Genomic DNA, 20,414 nt, shown 5'->3' on the forward strand with positions numbered 1-20,414 from the left:
ATGTTTTGATGAATATGAATGGATTTTAAATTCTTTTCAAATAGAGTTATTTGAAATTCTTTCTCCAAATCCTTACTTCAAATCCAAATGTACGATAGTCCAAATTTTTTGTTAAAATCTAAAAATAGTTAAAACTAAATACTAAAATTATAACTTTTTCCAAGTTTCGATTAATAATATAACAAAATTGGCATACAGATAATTAAAAGAGATCAAAATTAAGCATAAAAAATTAATATTTCAATATCCATTACAATTTGGTAACTGGAAACCAAACTAAATACCTAATTTCATAAAAGTGAAAAGCAAATGTCGAACTGAATCTTTTGGGTGTAGATTCACTTTACCGATTCAGTTGGGTCTAAATTCAATTTGCCGTACTGTTAACACCAGTACCCTTTGAAATTGGGCAAAAATTTTGAGCCCACCTTTCCTTTAAGAGAACTGTAAACACTAAACTGTAAACTGCAGCTTTTCAGGGAAAAAGGAAAAAGCATCATATTGAAGTTACAAAGTTAGGTTGGAGGAAATTAATGGTTAATTGATGAACTTTGAAGAGATGTAAATCATGTAGCAGCTAAGGTTGTTAGTTTTTTAGGTGTAGTGTAACAGTATATCTTAATCCTTATTTAGCTCATACCAGAAAGAATGAATACAGTGCTTGCTGGAATAGAGCAGGAAAGTCTATGTATTATTTATTGCTTCTATCTACCGATTCCCAGTGGAACGGTACGACATTAATTGCTACACAGAAAGGCGACTCGATATTACATAACATAACCAAATTACATAGACAAGGGTCTATGCTTTTTCCTTTCTTGATACCCAAAGGAAAATATTGAATCATGCAAATAGGGAAAGTGACCTGCCCCAGCCCAGCAAAATGTATTAGCAGATAGCCAAGCACTTGATTGATTGTATCAGCTGTGTGTAGTTCATTTGCCACATTTCCTATTGCTATATATGGTTGTATGATGTAATCCTTCTCTCAGGATATATACAAACATATGATTCACTTTTTTGCATCACTTTAAATAATGCACGTGGATGGAAAGTCGACTATTTCTTTAACCTATTTAGTACCTCCCAAAAGAATGTCTAATTGTGCAAAGTCCAAACGAGGTGTTACTCGAGCATAAAAAAAAGTGAAGAATACATGTTGCTAGAGATGCAAGCTATTGTTTTAGATATGCAGATTTAGCAAGTATAAAGAATGCATTCAATGGTGCGAATGATTTGAAAAATTGGAATTGACATTTCAACCATACCACATGCTTGGAATTGCACACTGCTCGTGGGTGAAGGGCGGTGTTGGAGCTCGTCCGCATATGATCTTAGTTCCCTTGGCCCCTGAAACAAGTCTAGCACAATTAAGTCCTAGTTCTTCAAACTACTAATCATGGTCGAGAGTATAGAGCAGTAGAATCGAGTAAAAGTGCATAATTCAAGTAAGGGTCTCCCAAATCATTATCTGGTTATTTACACCAAATATGCTCCAACTATTACCTGAAAATTCTTACTGAAGAAGGTCCATGTTTTGGTTTGCCTAAAAAAGCAAGTAGAATAAAGATAACTCAAGCAGAAACACATGTATGGTGAAGTAATTGATGCACAGTTATTCAGTATAATGTTGCTAATCAAAACATCACCACTACCATCAATGCATTATAAATTTGTTCTCACCTCAACCAGAAACAATATCAGATATAAACAGAGCTTTATGGCTTCGACCTGCTCGCTTTAAGGCTGTACATGAACTTGGTGATAGATTGAATGACAGTTGATAAAATGAATTGAAAATCCAGATTCATATCACAGCACAAATGAACTAAGATAGCAACTTATGTCCCAATATGGCCAACAAGTAGAGTAATTCAGATTTAGAGCAAGAACATTGACAGTTTGGGAAAAGAATGAAGATAATAAGATATGTACTCTGTTGATATATAGTCTGTTTTATCAGCCTTCCTAACCAAGTCAGCTTTCCATACATTTTCTTTAACCCAGAAGATTAAGCATGTTGTTATTTGACCAAAAAATGATCGAAATTCTGCATGAATAGGAAAAAAACAGACCGACTGCGGAACGCAAAACTACAAAATGGTGTGAAGCAGTGTACTCTGTTGCCTATGTGCAGCTCAGTAGTAACTCATACAAGGGTGCACATATTCAGGATCCAATAGAGGACTTATTAGAAGGATTGTAGGCCAGCAATCCATCGGAATTTCTCATAGGACACCCAGAACACAAACTGCCAAGGACCAAGCCTAGCCCAAGTAGGAAAGAATCCCTTCCACAATGCCTTCAATCCCTCAATCCTGACAGTCTTCATGAGGCAATCATAGGAGTTTTTGTATTTAAACTTGCTTTCTACCCCAGCGACTTGATTCATCATTCTAGTTTTAACTACATCAGCTGGACAGCTCAATGCAGTAGCTGAAAGACCAGACACAATGGAAGATAGAGTGTGCGCATATATGTTGTCATTACAAATCTGTTTTTCAATTATAAATCGTTTGGCATGATCATAACAGGCTAATTCTCCCATGTTTACTAAGTATGCTCTTTGGACATTGGCGGAAACACCTTTCCAGAGGCCCAAAAATCCTTCAGCACGAACAATCTTGTTTAGAGCATCAAACAGCCCTGAGTATCGGGGCTGGATACCTTGGCTCACCAAACGACCATCTGCTTGCATCCTTACTTTGATGAGATCAGCAGGGCTCGCAATTACCTATGCTAAAAAGCAAAAGTAAGCATAACACAAAATAAGAATTAGAGAAGTGAAATAAGAGCAAAAGTAACGATAACTTGTTTGAGATGACACTGCAGAAAAAGGTCCAATATTCAGAAAATATTATTGGATTAATCTTATTCAGAGGCACCAGATATTTGGAACAAAAATCACATTGGCAAAAGAGCATTAATTCTAGATAACACTGATAAGAAGAGGCATTAAAACAAGTATTTCTTAATTCCTCAATAAGGCAGCATATGCCCAAATTTTATATATGTACATATATACAGTGAAATCATGTCCTACATATTCCTCAATGCAGGTCACTAAATTCTGTATGAAAAGGTTAATAGGATTTTAAAATCAAGTTTCCCGAAAATGTAAATATAGATTTGTATTCATTCACATACTAGTATCTTGTCGCGTGGAGAATACAAGGAAAAGGTCAACACAAAAACAAGCAATGTTTCCAGCAGAATTTAGTAAATAGGAGCCCAAGAATGAAACTCCGAAGCCCTAGAGCCAGGTTAGGCTAACAGGTCCCAACTCTTATTTTTAACAATACCAATGGACCTGCTTTTGAATCTAGGGATAACTTTCCCACAGTTACCTAATGTTACGCTATTTCCGCACAGTTACATGCTTAATAAGATAACAGAATACTCCTTGCAATTCGAATTTTAACTTAGCAATCATTACAAAAACCTCCATATGGTTGGTACAAATACAGTAGGCCCCTCAGGTTTCATAATGAGATCCACCTCTCCTAACGCTACTCTCGCAACTGAAAAAGTCAGTGTTTGGCAAGAAGTTTGACGAAAACACTATTTGCCCCTCTGACGTAAACGTCTTTGGCCCAAGATCAAGGCCATCAGCAACATAAGCAATTGATATTGGCAAGCAAATAACAACTGGGCCTAAGCGCCCACAAGTCAGGCCCGAAGACCCAGTAGAGTCTAGATGGCTTGGATGGACCACACGTGGCAGGATCTGGAGCGTCTTAAGGGTGTCTGTACTATTGTGCCAAAACCTATAAATATCCCCAACCACTAATCATTTAAAGGTACACAATCCAAGAAAACGTTTATCATTCAAGCATGTTTTATATGACCTTTGATATAGACCAAGCTGATTTGGGCGTCAGATTGTCCTCAACGGAGACCACCCGATCACCCACTTCCCTTGGTGTTTAAAAGCTATTCCCGACCCGGAGATCAAGAGTAGTGAGAACAAGACCACGTGACCACGATCATTTGGTGTCGTCTGCAAGAATAGCCCCTAAACATCACTTTAGCCTATGATTCACCACCAAATTATTATCATGGGGGGGATGCAGGGCCCTCCCGTAGACCTGAACCGAGTTTGGGAAAAGTACCACCTAATGACCCCAGAAGAGCCTATGTTCCATTTCACGAAGACAGAGTTGCAACAAAAGGTTGTTTGAGGAAATAAGAGTTCATTATGATGGTGAGAGTCATGCTCCTATGAAGAACTGGCACGACCAAAACAAACGACCAAAGAACATACATGGTAACCATACAACCACAAGAAGATGAAATAGAACACATGGAGGGTGAATATAAGCGACCTATAAATCATCCTGCATATGACCATAGAAGGCACGAAGAGGACATACCGCGCGCAATGGCTGGTACGCGTTTAAACAAAAGAGGATATCCATTTTCTATAGAAATTTTAACGAAGGTAATACCTCTGTCCCACATCTTCCGAGGTATGAAGGAAGCAAAGATCCACAAGAGCACCTTACCGCTTTTGAACATGTAAAACAATTGTACGGTCAATCCAATGCAATAAACACTAGAGTTTTCATTACCATGCTCACGGGCAGAGCGCAAGAGTGGTTCACATCTTTGCCTCCAGGGATCGTTGTGCTCGTAACACAAGCAGTTGTGTTGAAAGTTTCTATATCAGTTTGCCACTAAAGGAAGACCAAGAGACTAGCCATGTACCTGTTCTATATCCGGCAAAGGGAAGGAGAAACGTGGAGGGTCTTCATGAATAGGCTCAATAATTAGTTGCTAAGCTCCAAGATATGCAGTTAGAGATGGTCATACGTATATTGATCCACGGATTACAAAAAGGATCCTTTGCCGCGGCGTTAGCTCGTATCCCCCCATTAGGAAATCAATATACCTGTGAGGAAGAGATCATCGCCACGAAAGATAGTGAATGGATACACCGACCACCCAAATTCCAGGGAGATGGTTGTATGCTGCCCCACCAAGGGGACCTTGTGGATATACTCTACTAGCGCCCACACAGGCACAAGCTCTCATGGCAATAGAACACCTGCATGTGGTAAGATGGCCAAGAAAGATGAAATAGACCACAGAAGGAATGGCGTCACGAAAATATTGTCGCTTGCAAAAGGACAGAAGTCATGATATAGAGGACTGTTATCAACTCAAAAAGGCGAGATAAAAGATTGATACGATAGTGGTACTTGAAAGACTTCTTAGGACAGGCCGGTAGGAGTGGTCCGTCGATGGGTGGAGAAAGGAAACAGAACAGACGATCTAGAAGCCAGTCATTGGGTGGAGGTCATACGCCGCCCATGAGAACGTGCAGTTGGGGATGCAAGGTGAACAAGAAGAAAGGGTGAACAAGTGAGGATGGGAAATAATGCACCTAGAAGAGGAGTTACTAACACGATAAGGGGAGGACCTACCAATGGGGATTCCTTGAGGTAAAGAAAGTGGTGTGCAAGACGACTTTTTTCACACCAAGTTCTAAACATTTTGCCAAAAGAAGATCCAATTATGTTCGATGAGTCTCACGAGCCAGTAGGGGGTGCACATGATGACCCAATGGTCATAGCCATGGATATTGCAAATTTTGCAGATTACAATGTCTTGGTCAACAGTGGTAGCTCGGTCGATATCATCTTCTTAGATGCATTGCAAAGGGTGGACATGGCCATAACCACCATGAAGCCCATAGCCCCTCTCAACTACTACTCCATATTTGTCCCTCATATCTCTTCTTCACGATTCTTTTCTCACTTCCTTCTTTTTACAAACTTCCTCCTTTTCGCAAACTTTCCTTTTTCTCTCCTTTCAATATTGCTTCATATACTAACAATAAGGATTAAAAGTAGCAGATAAAGTTAGGAATGCACATGAACGATCATTGATTTATATTGCCTGTGAACAGAGGCGAAAAAACTGTTACAAGTCGATTTTATCCTTTTCTTATGACATGCATATCTTGCTTTAATTTCAATATCAGATTACTATAGGTGTTAATTTCACTATTGTTAGTTTCTAGGTGATTGTGCATTAATTGTACTTACCCTTTCTATTCTCTGTTCTGATTTTTGCAGTTTATAATTTTTGGGAAGTCATGCATACATGGATCATGTAAATCATGTGGGGAGAAATGGTACTAATAGTTGGTTGGACTGAAAATATTTTGAACACTTACTAAGCTCTTCTTGGTTGGACTGAAAATATTTTGAACACTTACTAAGCTCTTCCTTTCTCACTCTCTATCTACAAACTTAGAAGTCATATGGTTTTTCTTGCTAAACGATTGTTAGCATTTTAGTTTGATTATTGAGATAAGTATGCGAGTACTTCTTTTTTCTTCTGAAGAACTGATCTGCTGTGGATTATTACTTCTTGAAAATTACTGAAAAAGTTGTTCCAGATAATAAGTTCTTTGAACTTAAGAATCTTTTCTTAAGCAGTTGATTTTTTTTATTCTTTTTAATTTGTGAATTCTTATGCTATTTTTTTCATCTCACTGTAGGTTTTTTAATGGAATCCGGTATTTTCTTCTAGGTTTCTTGCAGAATTACTTATGGTATTTCCTTAATGTTGTTTCTGCAATCTGTTTATTACATTGTTGAGCTTAATGTTCTTTATAATTGGTTCCACTGTTTTTGTATCATAAAATGTTACTGTTATGATTTGCACTACGAAATAATACGAATATTTGTTTCTATATATCGATATTATTAATCAAAATTCGCGTACAAGCAGAATACTAAAAAAATTATATGCACCATATTTGGCAAGAAGATAGCATCCCAGATTATTCATAATGGTGGAAAATATTTCCATTGTATTTTGTATTTATTTATAAGGAGGATGTTGAGAGAGAAAAGCAGAAGTTTATGAGGAAAAAGAAACATGGAGTAGCGGGTGAAGAAAAGTAAATAAGTTTCAATAGTAAATAAGTTGCAATAATGTGGTTATTAAAATTACTATTATGTCCAACTATTTATTTTTTTTTGGAAGAAATGGAATGAAATTAAAGTGAGGGTTAAAGTCAATTGGGGAGTACATTAGTGGCACAAGCAATCATTAGCTCACCTTAGTTCTAGCTGAATGGGCCAATTAATCCTAAGTCATATACTCAATTTTTATAATTTTTTGTAAACTTCTTGTGCATATTTAACTGACATCTATATCTATATGTCTAAATCTATACTATTATAAAAGAAAATTCTTTTATCGTACAAATTTTTGAATACCTACATTTACCCTTTACTTCATTTCTTCTCTTAAGAAAAATTTGATCATAATAGTTATTTTAATATTTTTTTTAATAATCTCGTAATTATATTTTTTTCAATCAACCCACTACTCCATGTTTCCCTTCTACCTTCTTCACGTCTTTTTTTTCCCTCACTCACAAACTTCATAATTTTAATAAATCTGCAAACTGTAATCTATTTTTTTGTCTCTCATCTTACCTTTCATTTATTTCTTCTCAAAGACTTCTTTCTTTCTCCTCACCTTATGCTATGTTTATATCTTTTCACAATTTTTTTTCTTAATCTCACACTATGATTCTTTTTTATATTCTCTCGGGAACAGCGTACAACAATGACTATCTTGCTACCTACTTCACTAGATAAAATACCGAGGAGGAAGACCTATATGCTACGATATTTAGTAGTAGATCAGCAGTTTGCATACAACGTGATATTAGGAAGGCCTGGTCTTAATAAGTTCCAAGCAATAGTATCTACTTTTCACTTGATGAAATTTGCGACAAAGTAAGGGATTGGAGAGGTCGTGGAAGACGGGAAATTAGCAAAGGAGTGGTGTTATTTCAACAAGATGAGCTAGAGATGAGAGTGAGAGTAGACAATGGAGAGAGGTCGAAATTTTAAATGGTTACTCTATGGAAGAGGAGAGGAAGAAGAGAAGTATTGAAGATACTAGGGTAGAGCCAACCAAACATATGCAAATTGAATTATTCGTTGGGGACACGGAAAAGGTTACAAGTTACAACAACTGGAGCTCATATGTCAAAGGAAATGGAGGCGATGACCATTGATTTCTTATGAAAGATGCTCACACATTCGCTTGGAAACCGTCGAATTTTAAGGGAATTGACCCTATGATGATAGCACATCATTTGAATATACACCCTATGGTGCGACCAATCCGTCAAAAGAGATGTCAATTAGTCATGAGCTAAAAGAAGATCATTGAATGGGAGGTCGAAAAGTTAGTGGCAGCTGGGTATGTGGTCAAGGTGCATTCAAGGATTGGCTATCTATTGTGGTCATCGTGCCTTAAGGGCGAAAGAAGACGGTGTATGTGCACAGATTTTATATATCTAAACAAGGCGTGCCCCAAAAATCTATATCTTCTACCTCGGATAGATCTGTTGGTGGACTCTACGACAAGATGTGCCATGCTAAGTATGATGGATGCATTTCATGGTTATCACCAAAGATCAAAGACACTCTCCATAACCAAAATTAGGATGTATTCTTAAAGGTCATGCCTTTCGATCTAAAAAATGCAGGAGCACTATAGAAGTATATGATAGGGAGCACTATAGATGACATATGTAGATGACATGCTTGTAAAAAGAAGTATATGTAGATGACATGCTTGTAAAAAGAAGTATATGTAGATGACATGCTTGTAAAAGCACTAAGGAAAGGGGCCATATTGTCCACCTATCGAAATGCTTCGAAATTGTTAGAAGGTACGGCACGAAATTGAATCCAAACAAATGTACCTTTGGTGTTAAAGGAGGAAACTTCTTATGATATAGGGGCACTGAGAGAGGTATTGAGGCTAATTTGGACAAAATCAAAGCAATAGTGGACATGCTATCACCATCATCGACCAAAGATGTACAAAAGCTGACAGGGAAGATAGCATCTATGAGTTATTTCTTATCTAGATCAGCACATAAGAGCCTTCCATTGTTTCATGTCTAGCGCAATGTTAAGAACTTTTCAAAGACCAATGAATGTGAAGAAGCCTTCCTAAACTTGAAGTATTTTACAAAAACATCATTGTTATCAAAGCCTATACTAGGGGAACACTTGTATTTGTACCTGGCGGTCGGAGTCGGTTGTAGCTCGGTCTTGATCATAGTTGTAAATGGCGTGCTTACACCATGACGCGCCCTTAGCGCCATTTTTAAATAATTCCGCAGCCTTTCCATATGGCAATGCCAAGGTTGGGCTTGAAAAAAAATCATAGAAATTTACACAAAAAAATAAAAGGTTGTAGACGTAAGGGTTTTACGCCTTTCCTGAAAGTACATGTTGTACTACCAACAACAGCACGGCGGGAGCAACACAGGCGAGAGTGGCGGCGCGACAGCGGCACAGGCAAGAGCAGTCACGTGCTCCAAAGAGTGTTTAATGTTTAGAGTGTACAGAGATGCTTAGGTCTGATCCAGAGGTGCTTGGGTGCTACAATCCAAATAGTATTTAATGTTTAATTTTATTATATGTTTAGTTTATAATGATTAACTTAATTTCTATTGTTTAGTTTTATTTGATTTGTTTGTACATTTTATTGTTTAATTTATTTTATCGAAGTTAAAACTTTTACCTTTTACTTCTTTTTAATATACTAACTGATTAAAATAGTATTTAAAATATTCATAATTTATAAATTTAAAACTAAAATTTAATTGGCTTAAGATGCTTAAGTTAAAATTCAGGGAGAAAAAGAAGAAGAAGAAGAAAAGAAAAATTGCTTAAGTGAGCACAGGCTTCCAACAGCCGAACATTTCATTCAAAGGCTTCAAACAACACTGTAGGAGGCATGCAAGTGCTTCTAATTGTCGTATAGAAAATTTTGATTTTAAAAAATAAAAACAAATAAAAAAATTTGGCATCTGATATACCAATTGTCACGTACCCAATTTACTAGATACCCAAAGTTTCGGGTACTTGCAAACTTTGGGTAGGGATTGCCAGGCTGGGTAGCTATTTTAGCTACCTAAAATTTCAAGTAGAGCACCCGAACCCAAACTACCTGACCCGGCACCCACCCCCACCCACAAGTCAGGCCCAAAGGCTCGGTAGAGTCTAGATGGCTTGAATGGACCACACGTGGCAAGGAGGGCCTTAAGTGTGTCCATCCTATTAGGCCAAAAACCCTATATATACCCCAACCACTATTCATTTAAAGGTACACATTCCAAGAAAACCTTTATCATTTCAGCATACTTTATACGACCTTTGATATGGACCATAGCTAACTTGGGCATCCGAGTGTCCTCAATAGAGATCACCCCATCACAAGTCTCCTGGGTGTTTGCAAGCTATTCCTGACCCAGAGATCAAGAGTAGTGAGATCAGGACCACCTGACGACTATCACACTCGACATCATTGATTTGTGAAAATGATAAACTTTAGACAGCCCCATGAGGTCTATCCAACTTTACAAAAACCCTTTTATATGTTAGCTTACAAGTTTCATATTGAAGAAGTATGATATTGGCAAGCAAGGTCTGAAGAAACAATTGTTCGAACATTCTAAGCCCAAGAATAGTGTTAAGGACTTGAATTTAGATCAGGCATTTTGCTTTGTGCTTAGTCAAAAATGTCTCACAAGTTAAGGATAGTTGACTGTATAGGAATCAAGCTAGGCCCTTGCCAAGGACTATGTTGAATTAAGTCTTGAAAAGGAATAGAGTAGAACTGTAAGAATAGAGTTCTTTGTTATAAGCTCGTACTTTGAGCAAAAATTTCTGCGAGAGTGCAGTCTTAGATATCAACTAATCAAACATGAACAAATTTAAATATAAGTTCTTGAATTAAAGAATAGGAAAATAATACCAATACAAAGGGCACCAACCCAAAATTTACATTTCGCTTCAGCTGCAAAAGCTGAACTAGATAAGCAATAGAAAAGTACCTGCGCAATCGCGCCAGAGATCCCACCAATTACTGCTTTGCTGTAAAAGGGAAGTGAATTATCTGAGGACTGTACAAAAGAGTTGCGCAAATGCTCGTACCCGACGATCCGAATCGGAGTATAGAACATGTGCCGGAAAATAGCTGGGGATAAGCCCTTGTACATCCCCAAAACGCCGTCAGTCCGAGTGACATCCAACGCCATTCTGAAAGCGGAGGCTGGGCGAACCGACTGTATTGACTCGCCGTGGAGTTGGAGACGAGTTTTCAGCAGGTCGACGGGGAAGGTCGCAGTCTCCGCCACCATCGCGGAGAGTGACGTCAGTAGGATCTTTTTGACGTCACGGTCGCCGGCGTTCATTCCGACTGCTCAGCCTACAACGGTGCCGTTCAGGAGTTGTTCGGATCTCAATTGAATCCGAATTCCAATGCGATGATATGTATACAAATCCGTTCTGGATCGGCTAAAATATGAAAAAAGGCCCTTACATGTCCAAGTTCCAACCCTACTGGGCCCCCGCATTTGCCATACAAGCCCAATATTCAAACTTTAGATTAATGGGCCCGATTTCATGGGCCCAAATCTGATTAACTTGTGGATGTGGCCCAGACCAATTTACTTGAAATGCATATCAAATATTAACTTACAAATACATAATGCCATCATTGCCATGAAAAGAAATATATTACAATATATATATATTTATTATATTGAAAGATAGGGCATTTTTGTTTTCTTTTTATCAAAAATATTGCAATTTTGACCTCAATTAAAACCTTATGGCCTCATTTATTTTATTGGATAAGATAGCTCGAGATTAAACGTAGGATAAGATAATTCAGGAGTCAAAATTAATTATATGTTGTTTACTGTTCGATAAAAATATTAGAATAAATATTGTTATATATTTGCAATGTGAAATAAGATTAATTAAAACCATGAAATATCCTTTTATATTATTTCACCATATGATGTATGATAAAATCTCATACATGCAAATACACCAATAAGATTAAAATTATAATTAAACGTGCCATTATGATCGAAAGTATAGTCAATGAATATAATGATTCGTATTTTATTTTTCTGGAATTGTATTTACATGATGGCGTATTTTAAGAAGTACTTCAAATTTCTTCATAAAATAAAGATCCGCGTACTTTTGCTTGAATCTTTCAAGAAAATTCATACAAATACGAATTATATTAATCTTGGATTGATCGGACTGTCTGGGTCGCCACATAATTTTATAGACTTAAAACCCTCCTAGATATAAACACTCACTCTCCATAATCTAGTCACTTAGGGGGTTGGGAAGTGTCTCCGTCCTTTCAACTTTTAGTTATGCTTATCGTTCACTTTTCCTAACGTTTCCAGTACCAACCAATTCATTCGGGCAAGACATCTTATGATGTCATGATGCGCCCATTTCTATGGCCATTCCTTTAATACTTGTGGCTCTCGGGAGACTCTTTCTAGGATCGTATGCATTTAATATTGTCATATTTATCCCTTTAATTCTCTCGCCCGACTCAAATTTAAATTGATTTAGACATAATCAAAAAGTATTTTTAATTAGACGACATGATACAAATCAACAATCTCTCTTTTTTTAGATCTGAGTTTTGAAGTCATAAATCGAAATGCTCCCACACGTACGCTCGTTGACCTAGCTATTTCAACTCTTAAGTCATTATACTCTTAACCAAAACTATCTCCAAACAGCTACTATACCCTAGAATAAGGAATACTAATATACACAGGAGATCAGGCAGCTCTAGGTATTGGAATGTGATCATCATGACTCTTGGCAAACCCTAATCACACATATATAATTTTGACTTTTTTCACTCTACCTAGCTAGCTCGTACCCTACATGCCATGCCCACATTAAATATTTCCATATCATAACCTTTCGAAAGTAAGCCAGTTCATGCATATTTATTACACTCATCCATATTTAAGAAGCAAGATCTCTATAATCTCCGCCCCGTATTCTCTAACTTAAATACCAGCGGATTGAGTTTGAAACGAATTAACTCGAACGACTTAAATTATTACCTATTTTAGTTTCGGGATTTTAGTCGTAATTTGGTTATATATATATAGTATATGTGTGATCGTTTAGATAAGATTTAAAAAGAAAAAGAGCCTTTATGAGGAAAAAAACCCTAATCTTGTTACACAATTAGTACATGGGAAAATCACACTAACTAACGAATCAGAGTCGTTTTTCTACCTACTTTGTTGTAAGAAAATTAATCCTAACACCTTAGTCGGTACATCTGCATCATTATTACACTAACCTGGAATCATAGTAATTTACCTAAATTACCCCTAAAGCCCAGGCGACTCAATGGGCGACCTCACCAAATTTAGTAACTCACTCCAATAATCTGCTGCATCTTCAAACTCAACGGCTCCACCGGTGCTGTACCCCTCATAGTTATGATTAACTGAGGCAAGGTCCACTGAGCCCGTCATATCGTAGTCGTGATCGTATTCGTAATCGAAATCCACATAATGATAATCATCAAGATTATTACCGCTGTCAAGATATTGGGACGTCGTCGAAGAGTTATCCATTGTGCGCAGCTTCACTTCTGTGTAGCTGTTAGCTTTCCCCAGCCCACATGCGCCGGAGTTGTTCATCGAGATGACGTCGTTTTGCGCGGCTGAGCTAACCGTCGGAACTGTGAGAGTGAGACCACTGGTACTAGGAGTAGAGAAGTTCAGGGTCGAAGTTGGAGACTCTAGGCTTCCGGGTGAACCAAAAAAGCAGTTTTCTGGAACCGCGGTGGCTCGCCAGACTTTGAGCACGTCTAGACACGGTGGAGCCGCTGGATGCTGCGGCGGCGGGGGAGGTGGTGGTGGGGCGGTGACTTTGCGGAGGAGGTGGAGCTTGGAGAGAAGTTTGGACTCACGAACTAGCCTGGCTTCTGCTTCAAGCCGAGCTGTCTCCCACTGAGCCATGTGGCTGAGGTTGGCGGCATGTCTGTCGGGGTTGTTCTTGGGCTTGTAGGTTACCGGGTCAATCCCCATTCTGGTCAACCGTTTCTTGAGTCGGGTATTCCAGTAGTTCTTCACTTCATTATCAGTTCTCTTTGGCAAATGAGCTGCTATTGCAGACCACCTAAAACTAATCCAAATTAATAATAAATAAATAAAACCAAAATTTAAAAACAAACCCTAATTGTACAAAATCAAGCATGTGAAACAGTACATATATATTTCTTACCTATTCCCTAAAAGAGCATGGAGTCGAATAATCGTCTTCTCTTCTTGCGTGCTCAACTTCCCTCTCTTGATATCCGGCCTCAGATAATTCGTCCATCTCAGTCTACAGCTCTTCCCGCACCTCAGCAGCCCTGCAAAAGCAACCACCCGTCATCATCAATTATCATATGATTGATCACTTTTTTTAAATTACGAATCAATCACACTCGTTCTGCAACCAATTCATTCCAATAAGTTAAAAAGGGCAGCTGGAAAAAGACGACGAGCACCTGCTTTTGCAGGGAGGGAACGCCAGCTACCATGGCCATGTTCTTCGATATAGGCCAGCAGCTTCTGGTCCTCCTCTCGAGTCCACGGCCCCTTCTTCAACTCCACCATCTCAACCCTTCCAACTACACGTAATAACACACACGAGAAGATGTACAAATGTTGGTGTAAAAAGGTTCGTGGGCAGCATGCGTATATATACAAAGAATGAAGAAACGTACAACAAATACGATTACTATACATAATTTTATTTTTTAATGAGGGAAAGTAAAGTAGGTAGGTAGCTGCATGGCATGTTGCTAAATATTAGGGTGTATTTAGTGAATAATTATTAATAGAAGGGACGGGAGTTTGTGCATGTGGGGTGTAGTAGGGGAGAGAAATTATTAATGCAGCTTGAAACGGTGTCGGAGCATTAATGGGGTGGTGACGTCAGTGAATTTTAGGATGAGGACATGACTTCACTAATAATTGCGTTGTCCTCTGTGGTAGTTAGAACCTGGGCCAGTTAGATTTTGTAGTCCGATTCCGGGCACAGCCTTATACAGTGCTTTTGTTGTTTTATTTGATCAGACTCTAGAGAATAAATTTTTTTGGATAATTACACTCCAGAAATGATACTTGGTGTAATTATATATAAATTTTTTATAATTTGATAAATTACATTTTATATTTCTAAAATTTGCTTCCGTCTAACAAGTAAGTTCCCTATTGGTTAAAAAAAAATTGAATGAAAAATAATATTTACCCTTAATTGACTTAGAGAACTGAATTATTGCAGGTCAGTATTTTTCAGACTAGATTACCCTTATAACGGTGATAAAATGTGTGAAGATATATGAAGGTAATTCGATCATAAGAAAATTTATTTGACCTGCTATAAGTCAATAATAAGTTAATTAGGGGTAAATATAAGTTTTTTTCTGATCTTTTTGTTAATATCAACAAATTCAGTGAATTTTAACTAGTGAAAAGACTTATTTTTTAAATGGAAGAAAACCTCAAGGATGCTCGATGTCATTTTTCGAACCACAAGGGGTTTATGTGCAATGACACGAACCTTGGGTTTATGTTATAAAAAAATATAGATAAATATTCTTTTTTACTTTTTTTTTAAACGAAAATTTGAAAACAAATGAAGCTCCTTATTTTTTTATTTATTTGCATAAATAAAATATACATATCAAACCATAACAATATCATCATATGACAGACACATAAATATCGTACGCGTTATAAATTTAGGTGCATCTGTGAAAATCTTTTAAGTATGAACACTGATTATTATTTAAATGATTTATATGCATATTTAAGTATAATAAATTGTTGTGCTGAAAACTCAGGACAAATTAAGTCTTGCAAAGTGAATTTGAGTGGTTGATATACCAAAAGCGTAAAATACGTTTAGATCATTTTAGCTATGAGCCCACAAAACACACTACTGAATCGATCATAACCCTCCAATGCTTAAGTCTGTAGGTCGTAAGAGAAGTGCTAACAAAGATCGTAAGAATACTATTAGTTGTATGGGAGGCAGTTGTATACATACAGAGTTCTCCCAAGTATACGATTTCATGTGAACCACAGACATCAAAATGATTCAATGGTCACGGTAAGATCAAACAGTTTAGAGTTTGAAATGTATCGGGGGCGACGAATCATATGCAGCAACCTTAAATTAATAGAAATGAATTTGAAACTTGTTTGAAAATCGAAAGTTCTATGAGAAGATCTTAGTACGATTTTCATAAAATATATCCCACATCGAAAATATTGTTTTAATAAACATAATGGGAATTAGTCCTTGTAAGCAATAATAAGGATGGTGCTGGACCACTCGAAAAGTGATCACAATACTCCAATAGAAGTATAAAACTAAGATACTTTTTCTCTTGTAAATGAGAAAGAAAAAGTTTGATATAGCTGGAAAAATTAAATACTACAAAGTACTCCCCCCATGTGCTACTAATAATTATGTTTCATTTCTTACACTCATTTCCTCCAACAACCTTAAGTTAATTACGTACTTGCTTTCTCTCTAATTCAAAAATTCATTAAAACATTATTTTTCTTTCGATTATTTATTACGAATTAATTAAAAAGTAAAAGAATTATAATGAATATTAATTCATCATAACTACGCAATGACTAATAATTATTGATTTTGAAAACAAAATCGAGATATTACTGATAGTCAAAACCATGATAAATATTTCAATCATACGTAAAATTATAGTAAAATGTTAATTTGAATGCACATCGTCCAATTCGAGTTCAAATTCTCTCTTGATAGAAACTCTCTTTTGCTACTTCTCCGTGCACATGCACATGAGAAAATTATGATTTTAGTCGTGTAATTTAGGAGTGGTTTTTGTATCCTGAATGAATGAATTCTTTTATATTTTAGTTCTGTAATTTTATAATTTTGGCAATTTTAGTTCTTTTCAGGGCAATTTAGTCAGAAAATTGCATGTGACTTGCATTAAACTCAATTAAATTGCAATTTGAGTCTTGTACATTTCAATTCATGCAGGACCAAGAATGTCAGCTTTTCTAAGTCATAGGATTAAAAATGCCAACCGCCCCCTAAGTTATTACAAGACTAAAAATTATAATTTATTTGGGTCAGTTGTAAGTCACATATTATTTTTCGGCCAAATTAACTGCAAAAGAAAGAAAAATATCCAAATTTTAAAATTATATTATTAAATCACAAAAATCAATTCATGAATGACCAAAAATAACACACATCCTAAGTTATATATAGAACTAAAATTGCATTCTCCATCAACACAGACACATGCATATCCCTTAGAAGATATAAGTCTTGGGTTAGTATAGGCATGAATGTGAACGAGTGCGTGCCCAGAAAAAAACATACATACAGACATACATATAAGTACACATGTATAAACACACATCCAATCTTGTTGTATGAGGTATCCATCCTCACATAGGGAGGGGGAAGGGCTTATTTACTTTTATATAACTAAAAAAATATTAATAACAATATAAATTTTTTTTAATTGTATAATAAAAATATTATAAATCGTGGACAAGAGGAAAATAATAAAAAAAAGAAGGTCCACGACTCATTTTTTTCTTTTCTTTTAAATACATTAATTATTATATATTTTAATTATTTAATTATAAATTTAAATATTTTCTTATTATACTCAGTAGTAAAGTCAAAAATTTATTAATTAAAAAATTACAATCAATTGTTATAAATAATATTAAAAATATTATGGCGTCCCACAATTGCATCTGTGGTATTGACGTCTTCTTATTTTTTTATGCACATTTTGTATTGGCCCATTTGTTCATTATCATCATCACTCGTATTATTGTACAACCGACTTGATCGTGTTGTAGAATTGGACTCCACACAATATGGACTAAATGATGGAAATAGAATTGCTGAAACGTTATATCTTGGTGCACATATATGGTTAATTAATGCTAAGGCTTATAAGGTCAAGATCAACATGTGAAGAGTAGGTTTCTGCATGGTTTGGCATGTATAGAGCATATTGAAACCAATCATCTTGTTGTGATGGTTCAGTCACGTAGTAATCTTAAAGTGTATATACTTTAGACGGACCAGTTATATCCAGCCAACATTATCATATTCAACTGAACCAATGACATTGGGCTACAATTTCTCCTTTGCTTGTAGGACATGGTGGGGGCAATATTCTCATATGTCTTTGCATTTTGTTGTGACTGATTGATGAATTTTTTAAGATTTTGAAATAAGTTTTCAAACATGTCCACCAATTGATTGTATCCTTCCATATCCAGTGGTCCAGGTTGACAACTTATTGAATGAATTGTATTTATTCAGACTGAAAAATGTAGAAATTAATGCATTTTAATGTAAAAGAAAAAGTGTTTAAAATAAAGTCTGTTTTATTATTAACATACTACAATTTGGAATGTGGATGCATCTCTAGGTTGATACCCGATGTCCACACACCTCAGTAGATGTACGTGTTATGTTGCTATACCAATTCCAATGATGTGTTATGTTGTTATGTGTTCTAATTTCAAAAATCGTTATAAGAATGTGCAGTAGAAAGATTTTTGTTGATGAGCTGATTTTGAATATTAAATAAGAAAGTTCAATCGAACTATGGAGGAGATTAAGAACCACAAGCTAAAAGCATTTGCATACCTAGACCAGACCAAAAAGGAAAAATGGACGGTTTCTCAGGATGATGGATGTCGGTGCCATATTCTGACAACCAACATGTCAGATGCATCAATGGAGTTTCGCAAAGGGATTCGTCGCCTGCCTCTGACTACAATAGCGAAAATAAAATTTGCCCGTTCTGTTTATTATTTCCATGAGAGGATGGCGCGGAATAATGTAATATTAAACAAAAACCACCTCTAGACAGATTATGTCTACAAGTTGTTCAAACGTTGGTTTGAAAAAAGTGTTAAGCATGCAGTCACGAAATACCATCAATTTGAACAATCCGCCTCTGTCATTACAAAATGACACCATGGACATGGATTAGATACCCATGTTGTAAAAACTGTCACTCGAGAATGTTCATGTCGCAAATGGAATCAATTTACGATTCCTTGCTCCACGCTCAAAAGATATATACTGCATATATGATCAGAGCATCATCAATGTTTAAATAATATTATGATTTGACAGCTTACCAAATGACATATTCTAAGTCCCTCCAACCTTTGATGTTAGAAGATTATTAGGATGTCCCAAACCTTGAGTTGGCTCGTGACACTACTCTTTGTGCTTCTATGCATCGTTGAAGCCAAACATCACGCACTCAAAATGAGATGGACTGACCACAAACGCATCAAATGCAAGAATACCAACAACACCAAGATCCTTCAAATGTACCAGTACAGGGTCGCAGACCATAAATAATATTTATAATAATTGATTGTAATTTTTTAATTAATATTTTTAATAGTAATTATAATTAAAAATATTTAATAATAATAGTAATACATATAATATTTTAAAAAAATTGAATCATGGACCAGGTCCACAACTTTGAGTCATGGACACTATCTACAACTCAGCAATTCGAAAAAAAAAAAAAAAACTTCAAATTGTGAATTTTGTCCACGACTTATAATAATCGTGTTAAAGTTTTGTAAGAAAATAATAGTTATATTATAATTTTTCTTTCTATATAATAAGACGGTAGGAGTTGATGATTTTGTGGGAGGAGACTTTGTGTTGGGGCCATAAATAGCATCAACTACTGGGTTAGGGTTTGCGATTAGAACATAAATATTTTGGGTGGAAGTAGTACTCACTGGGGAACCCACCCACTACCTACTGTTTCGAGTAAAAAAGAGAAACCATAACTGCCATCCCCATCATCATGACATGACCATGACCATCTCCATGATCATGACATTCATATGTTGCAACATCGTCCTCATATATATATATATATATGTCTATGTATATTTATATGTATATAATATGCTGCTGCTTCCAGACTCCGGAGGCATTCTGTTCTTTAACGGTTTCCCTTACAACATTATATATAGACTGCGGTAGAGATTACTACATCTACGTATCTCTATCTGTGTGCATATAATTATGTCTGTTTGTTTTCGGAAAATTTTATATACATAAAGAGTACTTATGAGATAGAGGCGCCCACACACACACACATATATATATATATATCTCATTCCTTAAAATTTGGCATAATTATGAATAATATCTCGTTGTTCGTGAAATTATCCACACGACCTGATTTTAACGGTTATTTAATAATTAGCCCAATACATTAAATTTTTATCAATTTCTTGTGGTGAACTGATCAAAATACCCTTGTGGATTAAAAATTATAATTTTATTTATTTTTTTATGGACTAAATTGATAATTTTTTATAATTTTTAAAATTTTTTCATCCACCCCTCTTAATTTTTAAATAAGTTTTTTATTTTAAAATAAAAAAAATATTATTAGGATAAAGTTGACAATTTCACACATTCATTTAAGGATTACATAATTTCATC

General features: G+C 35.9%; 2 protein-coding genes across 3 annotated transcripts; both read right to left on the reverse strand.

Annotated features, from left to right (window-relative positions):
• On the reverse strand, positions 1,813 to 11,324 carry LOC105159977 (mitochondrial uncoupling protein 3). The gene is made up of 2 exons (XM_011077213.2): positions 10,889 to 11,324; positions 1,813 to 2,734 (listed from the first exon to the last, which is right to left on the reverse strand). The coding sequence occupies exons 1-2, from the start codon at positions 11,246 to 11,248 to the stop codon at positions 2,192 to 2,194; spliced, it is 903 nt and encodes a 300-aa protein (XP_011075515.1). The 5' UTR covers positions 11,249 to 11,324; the 3' UTR covers positions 1,813 to 2,191.
• On the reverse strand, positions 13,046 to 14,544 carry LOC105160076 (transcription factor MYB28-like). Of its 2 annotated transcripts, none has more exons than XM_011077340.2 (3): positions 14,395 to 14,544; positions 14,127 to 14,256; positions 13,046 to 14,021 (listed from the first exon to the last, which is right to left on the reverse strand). In XM_011077340.2, exons 1-3 carry the CDS (start codon positions 14,501 to 14,503, stop codon positions 13,226 to 13,228), a joined length of 1,035 nt encoding a protein of 344 aa, XP_011075642.1. In that variant the 5' UTR covers positions 14,504 to 14,544; the 3' UTR covers positions 13,046 to 13,225. The 2 variants fall into 2 exon arrangements, with proteins under 2 accessions (XP_011075642.1, XP_020549115.1); XM_020693456.1 differs by having other exon boundaries at positions 13,046 to 14,027.

Source organism: Sesamum indicum, linkage group LG4 (genome assembly GCF_000512975.1).
Source record: "Sesamum indicum cultivar Zhongzhi No. 13 linkage group LG4, S_indicum_v1.0, whole genome shotgun sequence".
NCBI classification, from domain to species: Eukaryota; Viridiplantae; Streptophyta; class Magnoliopsida; order Lamiales; family Pedaliaceae; genus Sesamum; species Sesamum indicum.